The sequence below is a fragment of the Notothenia rossii genome (assembly GCF_949606895.1).
Source record: "Notothenia rossii genome assembly, chromosome: 4".
Classification (NCBI taxonomy): domain Eukaryota; kingdom Metazoa; phylum Chordata; class Actinopteri; order Perciformes; family Nototheniidae; genus Notothenia; species Notothenia rossii.
This window is the reverse complement of record NC_136902.1, coordinates 51,939,109-51,963,116: the sequence shown is the minus strand read 5'-3', so window position 1 is coordinate 51,963,116 and position 24,008 is coordinate 51,939,109. Positions and strand designations below refer to the sequence as shown.

At 42.5% G+C, this 24,008-nt stretch overlaps 1 protein-coding gene across 1 annotated transcript; it reads left to right on the top strand.

Annotated features, from left to right (window-relative positions):
• Nucleotides 1-6,493: 6,493 nt before the first annotated feature.
• On the top strand, nucleotides 6,494-10,708 carry LOC307037220 (mRNA decay activator protein ZFP36L1; the record flags this gene model as incomplete). Its single annotated transcript, XM_079677999.1, has 2 exons — nucleotides 6,494-6,547; nucleotides 7,095-10,708. The coding sequence occupies 2 exons, from the start codon at nucleotides 6,494-6,496 to the stop codon at nucleotides 8,277-8,279; spliced, it is 1,239 nt and encodes a 412-aa protein (XP_079534125.1). The 3' UTR covers nucleotides 8,280-10,708.
• Between the last annotated feature and the right edge of the window lie 13,300 nt (nucleotides 10,709-24,008).

The window sequence follows — 24,008 nt, the reverse complement described above, 5'->3', positions numbered from 1 at the left end:
ACTCTGTCTCAGATCTGGAGGATGAGGTTTGTGGGGTTCTCTCGACTTTCGAGCTGGAAATCCAAATCCAGTTTAAGTTTTAGACTCGGGACGGGGAATTCAAAACTCCAAGTGGAAAGCATCAGTACAGCCACAAAGTATCTGAACATATGGCGGCTCGGGTCATTTATACATGGAGGATAAATACATATTTGCCTAAGTAGCACTTTCTCTTTTTGTTTACAAATCAGTACACCAGCTACATTTAAAAATGTGATACTAATGCATATACACTCAAATATGTCATTCATTTTCTTATTGTATAATTTCAAAGTATATTTCAGTATTACAAGCTCCCAAAATACAATAAACTGCAGAGTTTCCACTTCCTCTGTGAAGCTACTGGACTTCTCAATGGGCCAAGCCACCCGACGACAACATTAACACGTCGGAAACGTGCTGTCAGCTCCACACAGAGACACAATGCTCTGCACTAACATCAGACAGTCAACACGTTTGAAATGAATTGTGCTCTCGCACTGCATACACACAACAACCGCTTCACACTTGTTGTGTACTCAGTGTGAGTACTCTGAGTTTCAGTGAGAGTTGGGACCTAAACTAAATATTGTTCTAACAAACAAGTTACACACTCTTAACTCTGTGGACAGGCCGTCCGTTTTCAAAAAAATGCACGTCCTGGTTTATTAAAAATGTTAGAGCAAACATGTTCAATTACCATACCTCCACCAGGGCTGCTCAATGCTAAAAGGGATAGTCCGGATGTTAATGGTTTTGGGTGGTTTACCCATAAATGAATAATTAACTCAATACTGCATGCACTCTACCCACAGTAGATGGTTGCCGATACCTTATACCTTATACCGGTACCTTTAAAAAAAAAATAAAGTATTTCAATGCTAAACTACATTTTTGCATTTAAGCATGAGACTGTTTGAGAGAGGACATTCAAAATGGCAGAATTGAGATGACCAGAGGCCTGTACTACGAAGCCGGATTTTTGCTTAGCGGGCTAACTTCAGGGAAAACTTGGGGTTTCCGGTCCTACGACGCTGGTTCTCTTTTTAGCGGGCTATATCTCCATGGTAACTTATGCTGAGCGGCTAACCTGCTCCGGAGCAGGTTAGTTTGCAGGCTAAGAGATCAAGTCAGTGAAAGCACCGCCTGCTGACCAATCAGAGCTCAGTGTGCAGAGTTTAAAGCAATCAAGTCATATTACAGGATAAAAGAAATACAGAAAAACTGGCGTTGCAGGAAAGAGGGACGGCAAAAATCAACTGACTTTGTGAACATTAATAGAATATCACCTCCCATCTTCAGAGCAATCTGACTATTATAACATTAGCGTTAAGAAAGCTTACTTAAATATCTGCCACAACACAAGTAACCGGATCAAAGTAACATTACGTACAGTCCGCGGCACTGTGAGTGCAGACGTCGATGTGTCCCTTTATCATTCATATCACATCATAATGTATCATATATTTCCTTATCCGAGTCAGCTTCTTGAGCCGTATCTGGCCGTGCAACACTCACAGTGTCACATACTGTATGCAGAAGTATTATTTTAAGAAACACATTAAGTTGACGAAACACTCGAGTCAAATGTAAATTCAGATCATGTCTTAAGGCCCTGACACACCAGGCCGAAATCGGCCGTTTTCGTTAGTCGGACAACAAAGCGTGCCCTGTCGCCCAAACTCAATTTGGTGTGTTCCGCACCGTCGGCCGTGATGCGTCTTATTTGGCCTTTCACAGGCAGTCGGACAAAGAAATCCCTCTGATTGGCTGTTCAGCTAGCGAATCAGTGCATGTGAAGCGAAACGGTAGCTTGAGAATGTCTTCCACAAGCAACACTCCAATGGCTGATAGCTCGAGTACTGCACAAAACATGTTTTTGATGGACGAGAGTGAAAATGGAACGCACACGCTATTTGTTGTTTGTTTCACGTAGTCTCTTCTTTTTCTCTGTTTTCCGGTTGTTGCCTCTTTTGAATGACGAATACACACTACCGCCACCTGCTGGTGAGGAGAGTTATTGCCACTCATGCATGCGCAGTTCGTACGTGCTGAAGTCTTTGCGGTGTGTTCCAGTGCGACACATGGCCAAGACGCAGGAGAACACGCCAACGCAATGGTCGTCGTCGGCGAGTTCTCTGGTGACTGCATGGTGTGTCAGGGCCTTTAGACGGGGCAGTGATATCATAAACCTGTTAATGTACGCATTCAAACACTTTTTCTTTAACCAGCTGTATTCACCTTGCAGGTGCAGCTACTGTATGTGGCTTTTATCCTGGATAAAGTGTTGAAGTCATGGATGTTTAAAATTTGACGTCTTCATATTTGTCTAATATTATTATTGACTTTTCATTCAGGAAGTATGACGCTGTGCTGTCAGTATGCTTGTCCATGTTTGTGATTGGTCGAATGCTCCAAATACCACCCCTTTCATGTGAACTAGATAGGACACGGCTTGCTTGAGCGATCCACTTGATAACCTGCGTCGTAGGACCGCTTAGCGAGAGCGCGTATGTTTTGAATTAGGCCAACCGGTTAACTCAAACATATCCAGGTTAGGTTGAACCGGCTTCCTAGTACAGGCCTAAGGTGTTTAATAATAAATCAATAAATACCCTGTCTATTTCAGAACAGTGTGGGCTCCACGTGCTGTTATTGCTGACTTTTTGAGACTAACGTCAGGGGCACAATCATGGAAGTTGGAACTCTCTTGTTGACCCATTCAAACCACAGCGTTCTTTGTCTGTCCCATGTGTTACTGTGGAACAATCAAAAAAAATGTCCACCCTGCTTGCTTTGAACCCTCCTTAATGACCTCAATTTGCATTTGAACACAACAATAAGCTTTGTAATGACAAACCGTGACGATGAAGGACTGGATCACGACTTACCCACGAGTCGGGACGTGTTCTTATCTCTCATAACTGTGAAGCAATGAATATAATACACACTGAGATAACAGTGAAATATAACGTTTTTAAATACTTTGATGCTGTATTGTGCTTGGAAGGTCAGACATTGTAGCTAATGTAACTATTTGTGTTGGTACAATGAATTTAACAAATCCAATACATAAAACACCTTGTCAATGTTATACCCTTTACATTTTCTTTATATCAACCAATATCATCTCTGAGCCTAAGGCCTCTCTGACCCAGAGCTAACACTTTAATCACTAACCTGGGAGTGGTACGTCTAACACATTCACACTTCATTTACACCTGTGGGAATTTGGTTTCCAATCAACATGTGTTGGAGGAAAAGAAGAGAACTACTGGAAGGCATGTTGAAGACGTACAAACTCCCCACAAAAAGTTTTCCAGAGGATTCTGACCCAGGCTGAATCACCAACTCACCTTTGTTAGAAAGCTAGTTTAGACTAGTAGAAACAATTTAATCTAAGTTAGATTAAAGACCTAAATGATTTGAGATCCGTCCATCGATTAGGAGAAACAATTTAATTTAATTTGTATTTGTCCCGCTCATGGTACGCAAAACTCACTGTACAATAATTGCCAACAAAACTTGTCTCTATTAACACAACATTGAACGGGAAGGAGCAGGAAGAAGAAAAAAATCTTATATGAACTGCCCCTTTCTAAATAAACAAAATAAATAAAAATAGATCGTCTGCCCTTCATAATACATTTTCTTTCTTTTTTCACAGCCAAACATAACAGTGTCTTAGTATACTAAGAAAAACCCAAAAAATACTTATTTCCCACTTGACGGTTAACGGAAAGAAACAAAACAACAACAAAAAACAACAACACCAAAACATCACATGTATAAGGAAAAGGAAAAGTGCAACACCCTCATCTGAGTCCTACTGGAGAAGAAGGTGGAAAGCGGCGCATAATAATAATAATAATAATAATAATAATAATAATAATAATAATAATAATAATAATAATAATAATAATAATGATAATAATAACAATAACAATGGGACCTGCAAATGAAGAAAAATATTTAGCAATGCAGGACCAGAGTTCACATTCTGCTTCATACTGTATAGTCCCATTTTTCTTAATTTATACAATTTCTTTAACTGAAAAATACATATACAATTCTTTAGATCCTTCTGTTGAGGATTCCACAATTTTACACCAACCACCGAAATACACATTTGCTAAAGAGTAGTCCTTGCATAAGGATGCTTAAAATTAAATGTCCTTCTGTGGTCTTCCTTGTCTGATCCAAAAACAAACAACTGTTGTAAATATACTGGTAACATTCCGCTTTTTGCCCTGTGCATGACTAATAATGTCTGCAGCTCAGCTATCTTTTTGAGTTTCAAAAGTCCTGACTTAAAAAACAGTCTGATGGTGTGTCCTCTTGAATCAGCTTTATGAACTATTCGTACTGCCCTTTTCTGTAATATTGACAATGGCTTTATGTTGCTCATGTACGTGTTGCCCCACACTTCTATACAATAAATGAAAAATGGCAAAATGAGTGAACAGTACAACATTCTCAATGCCTTGTAATCTAGCAAATACTTTGCCTTGTTTAGAACAGAAATATTCCTAGACACTTTCGTTTTAACATGTGCTATGTGTGATTTCCATGTCAGGTTTTCATCCAGTGTCACACCTGAGAATTGAAATTCAGAAACCCTTTCAATAGAAACTCCATCAATGGACAGTGAAATGTTTTCATATTTTTTTCTATTAGCAAAAACCATAAACTTTGTTTTATTCAAATGTAGGGTTAACTTATTTTCATCAAACCATCTTTTAAGTTTAACCATTTCATGTCCAATACACTTTGCTAAAATGTTTAAATCATCTCCTGAACAAAATTAATTGGTGTTGTCTGCAAACAACACAAATTGCAATAATGTTGAGGTTTCACATATGTCATTGATGTACAAAATAAAAAGTTTAGGCCCTAAAACCGAGCCCTATGGGACACCACATTCTATGTTCATACACTCCGATGTACTACCAGCATATTTTACATATTGTTGTCTGTTATCTAAATAACTTTTTAATCAATCTAGAACTACTCCTCTCATTCCGTATCTATGTAACTTTGAAATAAATAGGTAGTGGTCTATGGTGTCAAATGCCTTTTAAGTCAATAAATACACCTATTGTGTATTTCTTTCTTTCTATAGCTGTTGTAATTTCTTCTGTTATTTTCATTAAAGCTATAATAAGCTACAATGTCACATTAGAGACCATAACTCTTTTTAACATACCAGTTTGTGCATACTTGAAGTACTAGGCAAGGCAAGGCAAGTGTATTTATATAGCACCTTTCAACACAAGGCAATTCAAAGTGCTTTACAAAAATGAAAGACATTAAGAAAGTGGATATCATGTGCTGGAAGTAAACTTTTCCATCAAGTACAAACCCAATTCAGTGGGAATCAAGTCTGAAAGTTATCAAGTTATTGCTCTTACATGTTCTGGAGTGGGATTCCTTAAACTGTTGTTACACTAAGTACTAGAAAGAATTCCAGTTTTAGTCAGGAATAATCATGACAGAATATTATGTTGGCTAAAACAGAAACCATTGCAAAGTTGAAAAGATATGTGGGCCTTTTTTATTTAAAGTGTATTGTCATTTTCTTACAGCAGTCATGTAATTCAAATGAGCTTCTTTTATCAAAATATCTACGAAAGAGTAAAAACCAGGATGCATTTATCTTCTCCCATGTAGCTTGTTTATCCCTTTTCTGTCAACTTGTTTAAAACATTTGACCGAAAAAAAGAGTAGTAGAAGCATACTTTTAGATAAATTAAGAAACAATGCTGCATTTTAACTAGGACATTCTGATTAAGATAATGACAGTACATGTATTTGTTGTGTTTGCAACACTTGTAATTATCTCCTTAGCTGTATCGATCGTCACAAAGTGAGGGGGGGGCGGTTAGAGAGAGAAGAATGCATCTTTAAGGATTTGGTAATGAATGGGTAGAAAAGTAGCTTAATTCGGCTCCCCCTCTTCTTTCTGTGCCCACCCTGCCCCCCAGCACACTATTACAATGCAGGACCCCATCCCCCCAACACACACACTTTAACACACATTAACACACACACACACACACTCCCTGCCCTGCCCCCTGAAGAACACAGGGAGGGGGTGGGTATGTATGGGGGGGGGGGGTTTCCCCAACTATTTAAGCAGATTCCAACAGATGGTGGAGGAAATTTCTTCCAAAGGGTCACGTTGCTCTCCCTCCCCCCTCACTGACTCCCTCTCAACGGACCGGACTACTTCTTCACTTCTCTCCCCTTCCCTACAAACACCTCTTTCCGCTCTGGGAGAGCAGTTTCTCCTGACCGCCAAAGAACGACCTTCAAGGGACGGAACTCTCCGAGGCTCTCCGGGCCCTGAAACCCTTTCTGTGCCGGCTCAGCTCCTTAGAGGCCAGGCTCTGTATTCTTTCTCTCCCCCCCAGCCTTCCTGCACTGAGGGACCAGACCCCAGCCCCTTCACTCAGCGAGGACATTTGAGCGAACCATGCCCTCCGACTTTTTAACGCCTTTCCTGGAACAGGATGAGGAGTTCTTCAAGGTGAGAGCAACAAATCACAATTCACACTATTTACAAGTATTGACTAACTTTCTGCATCCAACTGTGATGAGCTCTGGCTCGGCAGACAAAACTAGGGAAAAGTCATGTAACATCTTATTCAGTAGAATAATAAAATGCAGGGATAAAAAGTAGTAGAAGTAATTTACATATAGATGAAGTGGTTTTTGGATGTATCTAAACTGTAGGAATACGGCCCATAGGAATAAGTCCTTTCAGTTTTGGGGTGAATCTAGATTGGAGTGAGTCTCTCTTAAAACATTGTGAACTTGTGAAAACTGGAAATGTAGAGTGGGCAGCTTTTTTTAACAGAAAATCTGACACCAAATCTTAAACTGCAAGAACAGTTTTGTGGTTTCATATATTTTTCTCAAGTTAAAAAACAATCGTACTTCTTAATAAAATGTTCTCAGTTGCTTTAGCTGCAGCTTTGAAATCTCCCTTCAGCTCGGCTTGGCCCTGCCTCGCTCCAGTGCTCCAGGAATGCATAAAGCTCAAATCTATTCTTCTCCTCTCTTTTGTGTGACAGAATGGCCCTCTACCCGGCTCCCTGCCACCACAGAACCAGAACCAGAGGGTCCTGGGCTTCCAGCGCCGCCACTCCCTGTGCCCGGTGACCCTCCCCAACTCCAAGTTCAACAGCAGCAGCAGCAGCAACTCTGAGGTGGCTGACTCAGCCGGGTGGGGGTTCAACATGGCCCCCCCCAAGCAGTGGAGCCAGGACGGTCAGCTCCCCCGCTCCTCGCTCAGTCACATCCCCTTCAGAGTGGACCGCTCGGTCAGCATGATCGAGGGCCACAGCCTGGCAGCCAGAGAGGACAAACTGGCTAACTTGACCCCCAAGGTGCTGCTCCCCCCACCAGGCTTCTGCCTCAGCAACACCTCTCTCTCTTCCATTGCCTCCCCCTCTGACACCATATCCCCAGTATCCCCCCCTCACATCTCCACCCGGTACAAGACCGAACTCTGCCGCACCTACGAAGAAAACGGGACCTGCAAGTACGGGGCCAAGTGTCAGTTTGCCCACGGCATGGACGAGATGAGGGGCCTGAGCCGGCACCCCAAGTACAAGACGGAGCCATGCCGCACCTTCCACACCATCGGCTTCTGCCCGTACGGCGCCCGCTGCCACTTCATCCACAACGCAGACGAGATGCTGGACGGCGGGGGCCCTTCACAGAAACCCAGGATGAGGCCCCCTCTGCTGCGTCACAGCGTCAGCTTTGCAGGCTTCTCCTCCTCTCCACAGACTTTCCAACCGGTGGAGGAGTCGCAGCCTTCCTCCTTCCTCTTCACCCGGGCCTCCTCAGTCTCCCCCCCTCCCTCCTCCACAGGGAGCCCAGAGCTCCTCTCCCCCCTCTTCCCTGAGCTGGGGTCCCTGAAGCAGTGTCCCTACCCCAGCTCTGGGGTCCCAGAGCTGGGTGGGGACAGCGGGGACTCGTCTCTGCGGTTCTACGCGGTGACCGACTCTATCAGCTCCAAGTTTGCCGCCTCCACTTTCACCTCCAAGAACCCAAACCTCCCCTACCTCCTCCCCCAGCAGCTGCCCGTCTCCCTGCACAGTCTGCAGCGCTGCTCCTCGGCGGAGTCCCTCTCCGAGGAGAGCTACACCTCCTCCTGCTCCCTCAGCTCGGCCTCCAGTGGCACCGAGTCTCCGAGCTTCGAGGGCCGGCGCCTTCCCATCTTCAGCCGGCTGTCCGTCACAGACGAGTAGGGATGGTTTACTGCAGGGCTGAGTTTAATGGGGACGGATGGTCTTATTGTTTGTTTGTAGCCTTTATTTAACCAGGTGAAAATCCCATTTAGATCAACGATCTCTTTTTCAAGGGAGACCTGGAAAAATCTATGACGAGGATCAGATTTTTTCTCTCCAGTCCAAAAACAACAAACTAGCACAATATTTGTTGTAAATAAAGCAGAAACTCCATTATCACAACTAGACTTTTTAAACAGTTGAGATACAAGTCGCTTTCGAACATTCAAACATAGTGTTCCAGTTCCTCCCTGAACCCAGCCGGGTAAGAGTACCCAACTTTGTGCATATTGCATTTCTCATCCAAGCAGTTGTAGCGCTGCTCAGTGTTCGTCCAGTTTTAGCTGACTCCTTTTTTGTTTTATTGTTATTTTTTTTAAGTCTTTTATTTGTTGCCATTGTTACTGCTGTATACTGTTGTATACCAATTCTCTGTAGCCTGATAAAATCTTAAGATTAATGTTGTATAACCTGTGCATGACTGGAGTACTTTTTTAGGATAGCAAAGTTATTTTTTCACAACTGGCTTATTTTTGTTCCTTGCAACAGTTTAGAGTGATGCCAGTCATATCAGGGCCCTCCACCTGTGTAAGCAGCCTCTTTTCCACGAGTAAGAGGCTGAGTACTGTATGCTGTCACTGATTGATTACTTGATTGGTTGCATGGCTGTGGCCACCTGATTGTATTTGTCAGCCATATTAACTGTCTGGCTCAGATATAGCTAAACTAAACATCAGCAACAAAAAGTTTAGGTACTCCACTGACTCTCTAGTTACCAAAATTGGTGTTAGAGTTACCCTAACCTAGTATTGCTAACACCTTGCCTAGCCTTTTACCAACAGGTAATATACAGTTTTATGATATTGATATGATAGCTAAAACATTTCTAGATGTTTCTAGATATCGTTTTTGTATAGGTTGATATATGTGATCTGTGTCTGTGTTCATGCTGTGTTATAATGCTAGAGAAACGTTGCTTTACTTTGCATTCATGATGGCCATCAGCTCGGTTTATGCTATCCAGTAGCTTTAATGAGGCTAGCGGAGAGGAGACAAATGGAGGGAGAGAAACATTTTTGGCATTCTATAAGTACGTATGTTGCCTTATTGGCTAAATGGCCAGCAGAAATCAAGTTTCACTGAGTTAACACCATGAGCAGCTCGATTAGTAAGTTAGTGGTTATCTTCCACTAGAGGAGCCTTCTAGTGGTACTGCCTCTGAAACATCTGGGATCAGTAGCATTAGCCATGCTAACTGCTGATGGTGTCAGCACACAGTGGGTCTACTCCTCTTCACTAAGCCTCTGACTGTAATAACCTTTTTCAGTTTGTTTAGTGATCTTATCTCTATACAAAGCAAAATGGTGTTGAAAGAGTGGTTCATGACCTCAGAGTCAGCAGTTATAAATTAAAATATGTTTACACTAAGATCATTAGTTTAGGAGCAGCACAGCTATCAAATGATAAGGAAATTATTTAGAAAAGAGTGTTAATATGTCATTGTGCATGTTTGCCTAATCTGAGACTGCTGTACTGCATTTGGTCGTGGTGTGGAAATTCCTACACTGTTTAAATCCTGTGTGCTATCTACTTCTATTGTGATGTAAACAGAGAGGTGAAAAGGTTACCTTTGATTACTGTTTGATTGTATCTATCAGAGTTGCCTTGATGACAATGTGTTTGTAGGTCGACCTTGCACGCCAGCTGACTGAGCGGCAGGGGAAATCAAGACTTTTATGGTGTGTGTTTGTGGAGAAATGGTCCAGAGACGCTCTGTTGCTGCAGACCCGGCAGCAAGCAGCTTTTGTAACTTTTGTTAACTTAAAGTCTTATTTATTTTGCTTTTCAACGCAAAACCTATATTGTGGTGTTGAAATTATGTTTCTTGTTTTGCATAATTTAAGTGCATTTATTGTTTACATTCCATGGGTTATGTTCACATGCTGGCTCTTTATCTTAATATATTTGTCCCATTTCATTTCAAAAGAAAAGTCTTTGAAAAATGATTGCTCAGCTGTCTGCATCTCATCACACCTAAGTGTTATTTTGTCATGTTGTGTGCAGTAAGTCTAAAGTAACATCAAGGATGTTTCAGGATTATAGATATTCTCCTATGAATCAGATCATTTGCAATCTTGAGTAATTTATGAGTTAAATAAACAATAAAAACTTGTTCTAAATATAATGCAACATAAATATAGAAAAAATGAAATCCAACACTCAGCTCTTTAAATCGTTTCTCTAATTCTGATCCACATGGACTGAACAGAGTATAATCACATCACACCCTCTCTCAAAAACCATATATTTTGATCCAGTTTTCTGCACAGATTGTCTCATGACACATAAAGTGATCACTCGGACTCAGGTTCAGCTGGATGAGCAGTCAGACTGCAGAGAAGCACTGGGGACCACATCTTTATATGACATTAAAGAATATGGATAATATGAGGAGATGCCGAAGCAAAGGAGGTGTATATTTATATTAACTGTACACTTAATATTAGGGGTGCACCGAATGGGAAATTCTTGGCCGAAACCGATACCGAAAATAGGAAACAGTTGGCCGAAAACCGAATGCCGAAAGGCCGAAAATGATTAATAGAAATATATATATATATATATATAATTTATACATTTTTTACCAATGTTGTTCAGCTACCTGATTATGGAAAAAGACATGATTATTGCAAAACTTAACTTAAATAATAATCACTATTATGGGTCCATAAAACATTTATTCAGCACTTTTGAATGCATACAGTACATTAATTCCAAGTCAAGTGCATTTTCTTTTCTCTGTGGGATAACTACAACAAAGTGCATTCAGAACAAAGCCAAGGTGCTTTAAAACTGCATAAAAATCTAGGCCAGTAGGCCTACAACAAAATAGTGTAAATAAAGACTGTAACAGCCAGGCCTTCAACAACAACAAATGCACCTATACATTTGGTAACCTAACGATGACGTAATCAAAACGCGGCAACAAGCACGGCGCGCGACCATGCTCGCGGCTGGCTCACAGCCAACATGTCTGCCGCTTGGAGATATTTCAAAATAACAGAGAGAGAGGCGCGGATTGCGATTTTTAAAACGTGTTCAGCTGACATTTCTCGAGGGGGTGTAACTGCAAAAACTTTCACCACTTCGGGATTACTCCACCACTTGAAATCAAAACACCCGGACAAATATGCGGAGTATGATCAACGTAACCCTGTTCTCTGACATTCTGTGATATTTTTTCGGTGCTAAAACCGAAAGCGGAAAGGGCCTTTTTAACAATTTTCGGCCGATAATTTTCGGTGGCCGAATATTCGGTGCATCCCGACTTAATATAATTGATTTCTTCGGGAAACTCAATTTGTATTTGGAATTGCTTTATTCCAAACTTATACAAACACACACTGAAATAATTGACCTTCATCTATTTGTTTTGTTTTTTAGTGCAACATGAGCTTTTTTTTGTTGCAAAAAGCTTTTTAAGAAATATTTTGTGGTTAACATTATGCTCTTACAGAAATGTTCATTTTTGGAAAAGCCTTCCCACAAGCATCCCTATAAAATGCTGCCACTACTTCCTGGTTCTAAACGATCATGGAGACAAAAGAAGAAACTTAACTCTTTCGTGTTCAGGGAATCTCCCAACCCTCCCCTCTGTGTGTGTGTGTGTGTGTGTGTGTGTGTGTGTGTGTGTGTGTGTGTGTGTGTGTGTGTGTGTGTGTGTGTGTGTGTATGTGTGTGTGTGTGTGTGGGAAGAGGAGTGAGTTTGGTTACAACTCGTCTCAACAGACCAATTTAGAGTGAGTGGCACTGAGGAGAATGTTCGGGCAACAGATGCTCGAACAAAGACTTCCCAGAACACAATGGGGCACAGAGATACTTGTGACTGATTGCCATCCATTCACACAAAGTGGAGCAGAAGTTGATGTTCTCCCCTGTGTGTGTGTGTGTGTGTGTGTGTGTGTGTGTGTGTGTGTGTGTGTGTGTGTGTGTGTGTGTGTGTGTGTGTTGAAAAATAAGTACCATTTATGTGTTGGTGGAGGCGGAGCTTATTTTATAGACTGTTGGCTAGTTTAATCTTTTACAATAGGCCTACACTGTATTTATGAATCCAATAATGTTTTTTTAAGTCAAATCTAAATATGTTCTAACATCAGCTGTACTGTGTTATTTATTGGTAAGATGTAGTGTTATAAAAGTTAACTTGACTTTCCTGAAGTACACTTAGTTACGACCAAGAAATAAACACTCAACTGAAACATGCTGTCACACCCAAAATCACCCATCAATACAATATCTTACAACAAACACATAGATCATTAAAACGTGGAATAAAGTTTTTACATGATGATGTAAAAATAAACAGCAAATATCTACAGTAGAAAAGACATATCACACAGAATACACAATATCAAATATTCTGAATAGATTCGAATTCTCTCTAAAAGACCGATATACTACAGCAGCAGAAATGTAGACATAACATACAGTATATAACATATATATATATAGGATGGTATACAGAAATAGTAAATAACAGTTGTGCAAGGTAATCATATGTATTCAAGTATTTTTGTTGCTGTTAAAATGTTTCTATTTTTTATTTTTCTTATTAGTCATTTACATTGTAGACTAAACAGTGAGCTGAGAGACATACTGGAACCTCGGACTGAGCGTGTAACTATTAAAGTGAGATGAGAAAAGGTTTTAAGACGCTAGCTCACAAGACATGTTCCTGTATGAGCATTTGAGCACACAGGCAAAAAAGGCAGTGTGTGTGTGTGTGTGTGTGTGTGTGTGTGTGTGTGTGTGTGTGTGTGTGTTGGCATTCAGCTGTGGGCCTGCTAGGGTTTCCCTCTGGTGAATGAATAACAGTGGAGTGAAGCAGGAGCAGACTCCAACAACCCCCATGGCTACTTAGCATTCAATACCCGTGGTAGTGTTTGTGTGTCTGTGGGTGTGCATGAATGTGTGAGTGTGTGTGTCTGTAAGACCTTAAAAAGGCCAAGGGCCATCCCTGTGCAGCCCCTCGACCCCTCCCTCCCCTCCTGGTCATGCAGGCCCCTTTGTGTTTCCCTGCTTTCCCTTTTCACTCGAACATCTGTATGCTAATGCTGCTCAATGGGAATGGACTAGAATCATCCTGACAGAGAGGGTGAGGGGCAGCTTGTGTGTGAGTGTGTGTGTGTGTGTGTGCGTGCGTGCGTGCGTGCGTGCGTGCGTGCGTGCAGGGATGGGGGAATAAAGTGATTTGGCAGAATTCAGCAGCAGGGAAGGGTTTGTGGCGGGTTTAGAGAGAGGGGAGAAGCATTATTGATTCAGGGCGAGCTCAGGAAACAGATGGGTTTGGGGAAAGGGGCTGTGTGTGTGGGATTGTTTCTTATTTACAATTGTCTTGAATTACACCCCAAATTAAAACACAGAGATGTGCTAAAATAAAGTTGAGGTACGATACAATCAATTTGTGGCCTTCCCCATATAAGCCTCCAGGTCAGGTACAGTCCTACATAGCATGACAGCGTGGGAGGACAGATTAATATAGATTAGATAGGCTGGATTATTAGGCAGGGTTATTGGTACAATTGTGACTACTTGTTTTTTTATACCTGTTACTTATTCAGTGTCTCGTTCAAACCCTCAAAGAAGAGTTGATGATGCTTCTTAAACCTTTTCTGTTTTTAAATAAATACAAATTATGTTGGCATGGTATTGGCTTTAGGCAGGGACGTGCACAGACATTTGGAGAGGCTATTGCTCTAAACTGGAAAAAGGGCCTCCCCGAAAAAAACCATAAGACCTTTGGAAAATTGTAACTTGTTTTTAATGTAAAAGAAACCAAACGATTATTACATAAACTAAATTGAACAGTAATTCACATCTCATAACAAAATAAGCTAAAGCGACTACTTTCATTCGGTGACTTGATTTTAAAAATGAAAACCAGGGAAATCCTTTGTTTTGCGATCCATATCTCATTAAAATATCTAATGTAAGTAACTATTAAAGACAAAATGGGGACAATTCTGTTCTAATGTAGTTTGACCATTGTAACTGCTTTGCAGTCCAGATATACTGATAAAATAGGGCCTCTAACTTAAATAAACTCACTAATTAATGAAACCAGTTCAATACGTATTATTCTTATTCCCATCATTCTTTATGAGCGCAGTAACGGTAAGGTATCTAATTACTTATTTAGTGTTCCATAACCTAATAACAATGCACGCACACATTAGGAAACCTGAGCAAACTTTTTGTTCAACTGATCAGAGGTTTGCTATAAAAGCCCCGGCTGCCTCCCACACTCTATGCTTTTCTGACCTGAGACCCAACATGCAGACTTTCCTCCTTGATTGTCAAACTAAAGTGGTAGAGACATGGCAGAATTCCTACAATGAAGCAGGACATTGAACTGTTCACCCGTGAGAGCGCTGACAAAGTGTGTTTCCCGCAGCAAGACGCTACAATACTAATTTTGGGCTTATCATGTTGATTCGACCACAACAGAAAAAAGAAAAACAAACTCTCGCTCTCTCCAGAGTGGCAGGTCAGCCAAAAAGGCCAAACGGGCCGTTGCCCGGGCAACATTAGCCTGTACCTGTGCACGTCCCTGGCTTTAGGGTTGATCCTCAAATGTCCAGAGGTGTTTGAGATGTATTTCACTCTGGATCCAAAGTATTTGCCCAACATAGCAAATGACTACAGCTTAAAATTTGAGGGATTGAATAATGTGTTGCTGTAAAAAGCCAAGCCTGGTGCCTGGATTAGAAACCCCCAAAAATCTAATATTTTGATTCAAGGGTTTTATTTTCATATGCACAGTGGCTACAGTGTAGTTATGGCAATTAGCTTAGGTCCCAAGCTCCTCCAACAATGCAACATATTATATGGGTCATAAAACGGGACTCTGGTGTTGAGGATCAGGGTGGAGGATGTGATGTTTCCCACCCGCACTGCCTGGGGTCTGCCCCTCAGGAAGTTCAGGATCCAGTCACAGAGGGCGCTGTTGAGCCCGAGGTCCCTGAGCTTGATGACCAGCTTGGAGGCACGTGTTGAAAGCTGAACTGTAGTCAATGAACAGCATTCTCATATATGTGTTCCTCTGGTCCAGGTGTGAGAGGGCAGTACAAAAATTTAAAGCTTAATTTAATATTTTCCGTGAAAAAACTGTCTTTATTTCTTGGGCTAAACAGCTCTATAAAGCTTTGAGATGTGCCAGAGGTGACAGTGCTGGCTTTGTCTTCCATTTTCATAATGAGATCAGAGAAACCCCACTGGATGTTTGGTGGCCTTTTGCTGAAAGTTGAAATATCTTTTTAACTTTTAACAAAACACGCTGAGGTGCTGTGGGGAGTACACAAATATACACAAATGTGTGTGTGTCCTCTCCATTGATAATAGCAAGGACATGAAGTATGTGCATTATCACGCAGGCAGCATCACAACCCCCAAAGAGTCAACAAGAGGTTCACACAGTGAAAGTTTCTAATTTCTCTAATTCCCCTCCTCGAATCCCCTCCTCGACTCCTATCCTTGTGTCTTAGTCCCGCCCACAGGAGATGCGAGTGGAGGACTGAGGAGGGGAACCGAGGAGAGAGGAGGGGAAGCAGCAGGCGGTTACAGAAATGAGAACTCCTCTCCTCTGAGAGGTCATTTTGAAGAGACGTCCATTAATGATGACAGGAGGCACAGCAGCACTCTGTCTGATGGACAGATGTGTTCATGACGACTTATATATTTACTTTGATTCATTCACAGTGCGTCACAATGAGACAATAACAGGCTACAGATGCGGACACACACACACACGCACACACATATATTTATATAATCCCTCCACCTGGTCCTAGGTCTACCCCTTGGTCTCTTCCCAGCTGGAAGTGCCTGGAACACCTCGCTAGGGAGGCGCCCGGGTGGCATCCTAACTAGGTGCCCGAACCACCTCAACTGGCTCCTTTCGACGCGAAGGAGGAGCGGTTCAACTCCGAGTTCCTCCCGGTTGACCGAACTTCTCACCTTATCCCTAAGGGAGACACCAGCCACCCTGCGGAGAAAACCCATCTCGGCCGCTTGTATCCGCGATCTCGTTCTTTCGGTTATGACCCATCCTTCATGACCATAGGTGAGGGTAGGAACAAAAATTGCCCGGTAGACAGAGAGCTTTGCCTTCTGGCTCAGCTCCCTTTTCGTCACAACGGTGCGGTAAAGCGACTGCAGTAACGCTCCCGCTGCTCTGATTCTTCGGCCCACCTCACGCTCCATTGTTCCCTCACTCAAGAACAAGACCCCGAGATACTTAAACTCCTTCACTTGGGGTAAGGACTCATTACCTACTTGGAGTGGACAGTCCATCGGTTTCCTTCTGAGAACCATGGCCTCAGATTTGGAGGTGCTGATCCTCATCCCAGCCGCTTCACACTCGGTTGCGAACCGATCCAGTGAGTGCTGAATGTCGCAGACCGATGAAGCCATTAAAACCACATCATCTGCAAAAAGCAGTGGTGCAATCCTTAGTCCACCGAACTGCAGACCCCCTCCCCCACGACTACGCCTCGAAATCCAATCCATGTATATTACAAACAGGATTGGTGACAAAGCGCAGCCCTGGCGGAGGCCAACCCTCACCGGAAATGGGTCCGACTTACTGCCGAGGACCCGGAGATAGCTCTCGCTTTGGGAGTACAGAGATTGGATGGCCCTGAGTAGAGACACCCTCACCCCATACTCCCGCAGCACCTCCCACAGTAACTCCCTGGGAACTCTGTCATATGCCTTCTCCAAGTCTACAAAACACATGTAGACCGGATAAGCGTACTCCCAGGCCCCCTCCAGGATCCTTGCGAGAGTAAAAAGCTGATCTGTCGTTCCACGACCAGGACGGAATCCGCATTGTTCCTCCTCAATCTGAGGTTCGACCATCGGCCTGACCCTCCTTTCGAGTACCTTAGAGTAAACTTTCCCGGGGAGGCTGAGTAGTGTGATGCCTCTGTAATTGGCACACACCCTCTGATCCCCCTTTTTGAAAAGGGGAACCAGACCCCGGTCTGCCACTCCTTCGGTACTGTTTCCGACTTCCACGCAACGTTGATGAGACGTGTCAACCATGACAGTCCCTCAACACCCAGAGCCTTCAGCTTTTCTGGGCGGATCTCATCCACCCCCGGGGCTTTGGCACTGTGGAGTTGTTTGACGACCTCGGTGACCTCCCCCCGGGAAATTGGTGTTGATCCCCCGTCATACTCCAGCTCTGCCTCTAACATAGAGGGCGGAGTTGACAGGTTCAGGAGTTTCTCAAAATGTTCCTTCCAACACCCTAACACTCCATCAGCTGAGGTCAACAACGTCCCATCCTTACTGTACACAGCTTGGATGGTTCCCTGCTTCCCCCTCCTGAGGTGTCGGACAGTTTTCCAGAACAACTTTGGTGCCGCCCGAAAGTCCTTTTCCATGTCTTCTCCGAACTTCTCCCACACCGGCTGCTTTGCCTGAAGGGGACCCCGGGCTTCCTCGGGGCCGGGTGTCCTCACTTCTTTGTTGTTCTTTCATGAGGTTTTTTTGAACCAATCTTAGTCTGGCCCCTTGCCTGAGACCAATTTGCCATGGGAGACCCTACCAGGAACACAAGGTTCCAGACAACACAGCCCCCAGGTTCATCCGGGCACATAAACCTCTCTACCACGGTAAAGTGCTGGTTCTTCAGAGAGGGGAATGTGGTGATTATTATTCACCCGCGGATCTATGGGTTGGGGTATTGTTGCGCACGGACATTATAGTTAACCGGACTTCCTGTTGATGTGAAATCCGAAAACATTTTTAAAAAATACTTTATTCCGAGTTTGCTTGCTTTTCTCTGAAGGTCATCACATATCGGCATTGTAATCAGTGTTGGGCAAGTTACTTCCAAAATGTAATATACTACATATTACTTATTACTCTCTTTTGAAAGTAATAACTTACATTACAATATTATTGTCTCTGAAATGTAATGAGTTACACTACTTTAGTTACTTTTTAGTTACTTTCACCAAAATAACCGCAAAAGAATGGCTAGGTATTTTAAATGCTAAAATGTAGTTATTGTACATCCAGTGAAGGGCAATGTGGTATAGCATAACAAATGTAGGTCCTTAAGGCTACTAACCACTTGTATTACACGGCTTAGTTGAATACTCGATTCTGATTGTAAATTCTTAACATGTGACACGTTGTTAATACAGCAGTGCAGGCCACTGTCAAGGACTATAATGAAGATTTCTAAGGAGGATCAAGAAAGAGAAAGGAAAAGAGGTTAAAAGACGGAGCGCTGGACTTCAGATAAATCACCAGAAGAAGGCAGAGAGGAAGTAAACCATAACAGGACACAGAATGGACTCTGTAGTTTGTTTAGTATATGGCCGTGTACAGGCCCGGTTCCAGAACAAAATGACTCAGGGTGCCTCTGAGATTACAGGGGGCGCAGCAGTAGTAGGTTTACATGAGCAATAGTGGCCGGCAACAGCAATGAAAAATAGCATTGATGGTCCCCAATGAACAGATTATGGCATTTGTTATGTTTTAAAACCAAGCAAGTGAGAACATTTCAAGTGAGTTAAAAGTGCAATCCTGAAATATTTCATATAGTCCAAAGTGGGCTATGGCAAAGAAAAGCACAAAAGCTTAAAAACTGTACTGATAAAACAAAGGAGAACATATTGTAAATCAAGGCAAATATTATTTGAACCAGCTCATGGTTTGAAATGGCAAACATTGAAAAGCAAAAGTATTATTAAAACCATGTACTACATCATCACCTTGGTCCCATCTCTGGGAAGAGAATATTTACTGTGCTTAAAAACTGGTATCACATCATCATGTGAGGTTGATCTTGTGACCTGGAGAACATTTCAGCTGCAACATTAGCTCGTTGATAAGCTTGGGATATGAGATCTTTTTGTAGCCATTCGTGGTGAAGGCATCTGTGCTATTGTATGCATTATTTTTGACCCAACATTTCTACAGGCATGGCAGAATATGGCTCTATTTTCACATGCATATTCCATTGTCTATTTTTATACCACGAGCTGCAAAATGACCGCCTAACCCCACTGTACAGGCGGGTACTTGTTTAGACATACCTGGGCAGGCTCTGTTTTGCCGTGGTATCCTGGCACCTGCGGGCCGCAGAGGGGCGGCGTAGTTTCGGGCGACGAAGACTGCTGCTCCGGCGGCGAGTCAGGCGGGAGTAAGCTAGTGTCCACAACGGAGGGTAACGTGATGTCCCCATCTGACCTGTTGCTACTGTCTGCAGTAGATGCAGTGTTGCTGGCGTTTAGTGATGGTTGCTTTAACCATTTTCGTATTTGATTATCCACAGATGTGTGGGACTGCTGTGGAAGCACTTTTGAAATGATGCACGCGCAGCGGAGCAGGTCACACGCACCTGACACAATTTTTTGTTTGTATTTTTCGCTTTGTTCTCTTTTTTGAATAGAGGGTGCATAACATTCAACTGCCCCGAAGATCCCGACGCGAAGCCTGAAGGGTAAACACACCAGGTTTACTAATCTACCCGCACAATTTGTCTGGTGTCGGAATGTCTCGCTATGTTAGTACATTCAACAAAACACCATTTAATTTCGGGTTAAAATGTGTTGTAACTGCGTTACTGAGCATTGTAACGGGTAATATATTACCCAAATTCCATTAGTAATGCGTTACATTACTTCGTTACAGCAAAAAGTAATATATTACTGTAACTCTGTTACCGTTGTAACGCGTTACACCCAACACTGATTGTAATACACGGTTGCATTAAATATTACATATCTGCCGTAGTTCACTATTTATAGAGCCCTGATGAGAAGACTTCTAGACAAACAGGAATAACTGCCGCCAAAAACTGAATATGTGACGTGGATCATAAATATATCAGCAATCAAACAAAATCTTCAATTTCTCTTCACACAATACGTCTCGTCGCAGTATCAATACTAATTCGGCTGACTTTTATATTTGATCCAATCGGTATATTGGTATATGTACATTTGGGAGTGATTACCCATCAGCCCCGGGGGTGCAGAGGAAAGGCAGCATTACCCCCGGTCTGCACGTTGTTTCTCTTTTAGAAACACAGAGGACTGTTTATATAATGGGATCACAGACAGGCTGCAAACGGTGTCCGCCAAAAGTCGAGTCCGGTGTCTATGTAGTGTCATTTTTATTTGTTATAGTTTAGGCCAGCTAAGACGGTAGGCGGTAGAAACATGTCAAAAGCGGTAGACTACCGCCCAAATCGGTAGGGTTGGCAGGTATGCGTCCACACGGCAGCGTGCGTTGAAGCTTGACGGCGGGCGTGTCTGAAGCTCGGCCAACAACCAATCACATGAATCTCCCGCCCCGGACGTGGTTTGATTGGCCAGAGCTTGTACTGGCATATGATTTGATTGGCTGACGCTTCCGTCGAAGCTTGAAAAGTTGAACTTTTCTCAACTTTTGAAGCGAGCAACGGATGCAAAGCGAAGCGACGGAACCACAATGCAGTTCGGCAAAGCACGACGTCACCCCATTCAAAGTGAATGGGAAGCAACGTTGAAGCTTCAACGCACGGCGCCGTGTGGACGGGCCGTTAGAGCGGCACAGGGGAACAGTTTGCGGAGTTGATTCTTATTACTCACTCTTAACCACTTTTAACAGAATGGTGTCGGTAAGCACTTGATGCAAACTTTGCCAAACACCATTTGCGCGAAAAAATAGACTACATGACAGCCGGGGCATTGTGGGTGGGCCTACTGGGCTCATTGATCAAAAATGACTGGGCGAAAATAGTTTCCAACATTTTGATTTTTGATTATCAAAACTAACAATTAAATAATAAAATAAGAGCGTCTGTCTAATGTGTATCCCTTTTAAAAAACGTATACAATTAAAAGCAACATGAATTAACGTAATCAGGCAACGTAAAATGTGAATTGGACCGAACTCATAGTGGAAGCGCGGGAGAAAACACATCGTAGAACGTCTCGCGGGCGCGCGCAGATGAAGGAGGACAGTGGACTACACACAAAATATACCGCACTCACTAACGATGTCACAACAATCGAACCACCACACTCATCATCCTCACAGCAGGTGCCGCCTCAGAGAGACGAGAGTGTGTTTAATGTTGTGCCCGGTTGAGCTCATTCCCTCTGCGGGACTTAGCATCCGTTGAAAGGACAACAGAAAATAGCATCCCAGTGCCGGACCTATCAGCCATAGATGACCCGGTGGCTACACAGCCAAAGCTCAAGTGTACCCTCAGACACTTTTCGGACAAAAGAAAAGGAGATTCGCTGCACACTGGTATGACAAGTACACATTCTTAAGCGTCTTTGGGTTCAAGAAAAGCGCTATAGAAATAAAATGTATTATTATTATTTTTGGAGTATAGCATTAGCAAGGACAGTGGCCGGGTCTCAATTCAGGGGCTGCACCCTTCGGAGTACGCAGCCTACGCGGCCCACGGAGGACCCAGCCCACGTAGACCGGGTAGGCTGGACCGAGCGGCCTACGAAATGAGACGGTCTAGCCTACGGAGCCCTTCGTATTTACGTCACGTGATACGCAGTGTTCGGTTGCGCTGCTCCAGCAGCCTGTTAGCAAATTAGCTTACAAGCTAACTCAGCTGAAAAGGATCCAGAAACGTTACTTTTACTTTAACGATTTTTTGGAGATCACCGACGGCGATGAAATAAAGAGGACCATGGCCAGGTAGATAAGATTAAGCTGTTCCTTTAACCCCCAGTAATGTTACATTAGTAAGTTAACAAGTACATTATATATAGCTGATGTAATTTAATCATATTATTTCATATTTTAAAAAAGTCTTAATTTTTCTGTACTAATAAAACAATGTTTTTTTAAATGAACAAAAGCATGTTGTATAGATTGATTCTTAACATTACTTTTCTAATCGTAATAGCTGTGATTACAACAGTTTATATTCTCCTTCTTCCCCTAAACCTGCCCAGATGATGTCCCACTGACACCAGGTCAGCACCTCCAGGTCCAGCACCACCGTGACCCCCCGCTCTGCTGAAATACACAATTAAACATTTTCCATGACCTATTTTATTATTAATACAATTAAAACTGAAGACAGTTTAATGACCTAGAGATATCCTATGTTGTAAATAATGGTTAAAACCTCAGTAAATGAAATAAACAATGTGTTTAACAATTACTATTTTAATTTATTTTGTTTTTTCATCTAATCACAAAGTAGAGGTAAGAATATATCCATCCTCTCTCTGCAGCTACATTTCTTCTATTATTATAACTTTCGCAGAGGAAATCAATCATGTTATTTAACATCACCGGCAGTAACACAAATATCAGCAAAAGTGTGTTTATGGAGTTGTTTGTTTGTATTATATGTGCAGCAAGTATATAGAAGCAGCTGTTTGGGGAATCAGACAGACTCAAGCTATAATCGTTAAATATCTATTAAAAGAAAGGACACGTACAAAATCTAATTCTGAAAGTAACACACAAGTCTGTAGGAGTGCAGTAAGCAGAGGTCTGGGAGGAGGATGTTCCTGATCGCCGTTTTGCTTTCTTCAGCACCTCGGGGTGTCCAGGTGGATGGCAGCTCTGTCCTGATGATCCGCTGGGGTTAGGGGTCCTTCTCCAGCACCTTGGGGTGTCCAGGTGGATGGCAGCTCTGTCCTGATGATCCGCTGTGCACTTTTCAGATTAGGGGTCCTTCTCCAGCAGATCAATTTCTCCAGAATTATCCTAATTACAGAGAAAAACAAGAGAAAAAGAAAAAAGTTAATTAATCATATTAAACACAGGGTTGCAAAAGTATTATTGCAAAATGTAACTAAGCATTTCAGACAAACAATCCCTAAAGGATCGTTTAAAATTATGTACTGTTCTGGTTTTTAAAACACTAAAGAGATGAAATGACAGTCACACCTGCATCCCTTTGACAGCACTGCACAAACTAACATCAAGCAAAAGGCTGCCGTCCATTTGTGATTGTCTTATTATTATTATTATTATTATTATTATTATGGGATTAGGATCAATTAAATAAACTTTAACCTAAATAAAAGATGATCAAATCTGATGGAAATATTAAAATAGGCTTTTTTTTTTGCCCTACCTCAAAGCAGCATGAGCTGAATACGAAGGTTGTAATGTTGTCCCAAAGTTTAATAAACAGTAAAGGATTGCAACATGTCAGAGAAATAAATAAAGCTAACAGCAGCTACGTCAGGGTAGCATTTTATAAATCCCACCGTCAGTGGCGGCTCCAGAGTATTGTTGTTGGGTAATCTATGGTAGGGCTTACCCATACAGTGGTGGGGCTCAAGTCAGTATTTGCAATGTAATTACATACACCCCCTTGACAGTGAAACGCCACGCGTGAGGTTTAGATTATTTTCCTGTCTCAATCCAAATTGAAGTGTTGTTAAGATCGCGGAAAAGGTAGGACCCAAATGCAGACTACAAAAAGGCAAGAGGTCTATAAACAAAAGGCGAGCTTTATTTTCTATATCTAGCTATACTTTTCTATATATAGCTGTGTGGGATGGTACTGGAGCACGGTACCATTACTGGATATGGATAACATAGGTAGCACAAGGAATATAAAAAAAACTGACCGTGACTGACATGGAGGGAGACAGGAAAAACAATGAACCGACAAGGCACACAGGGGAAGAC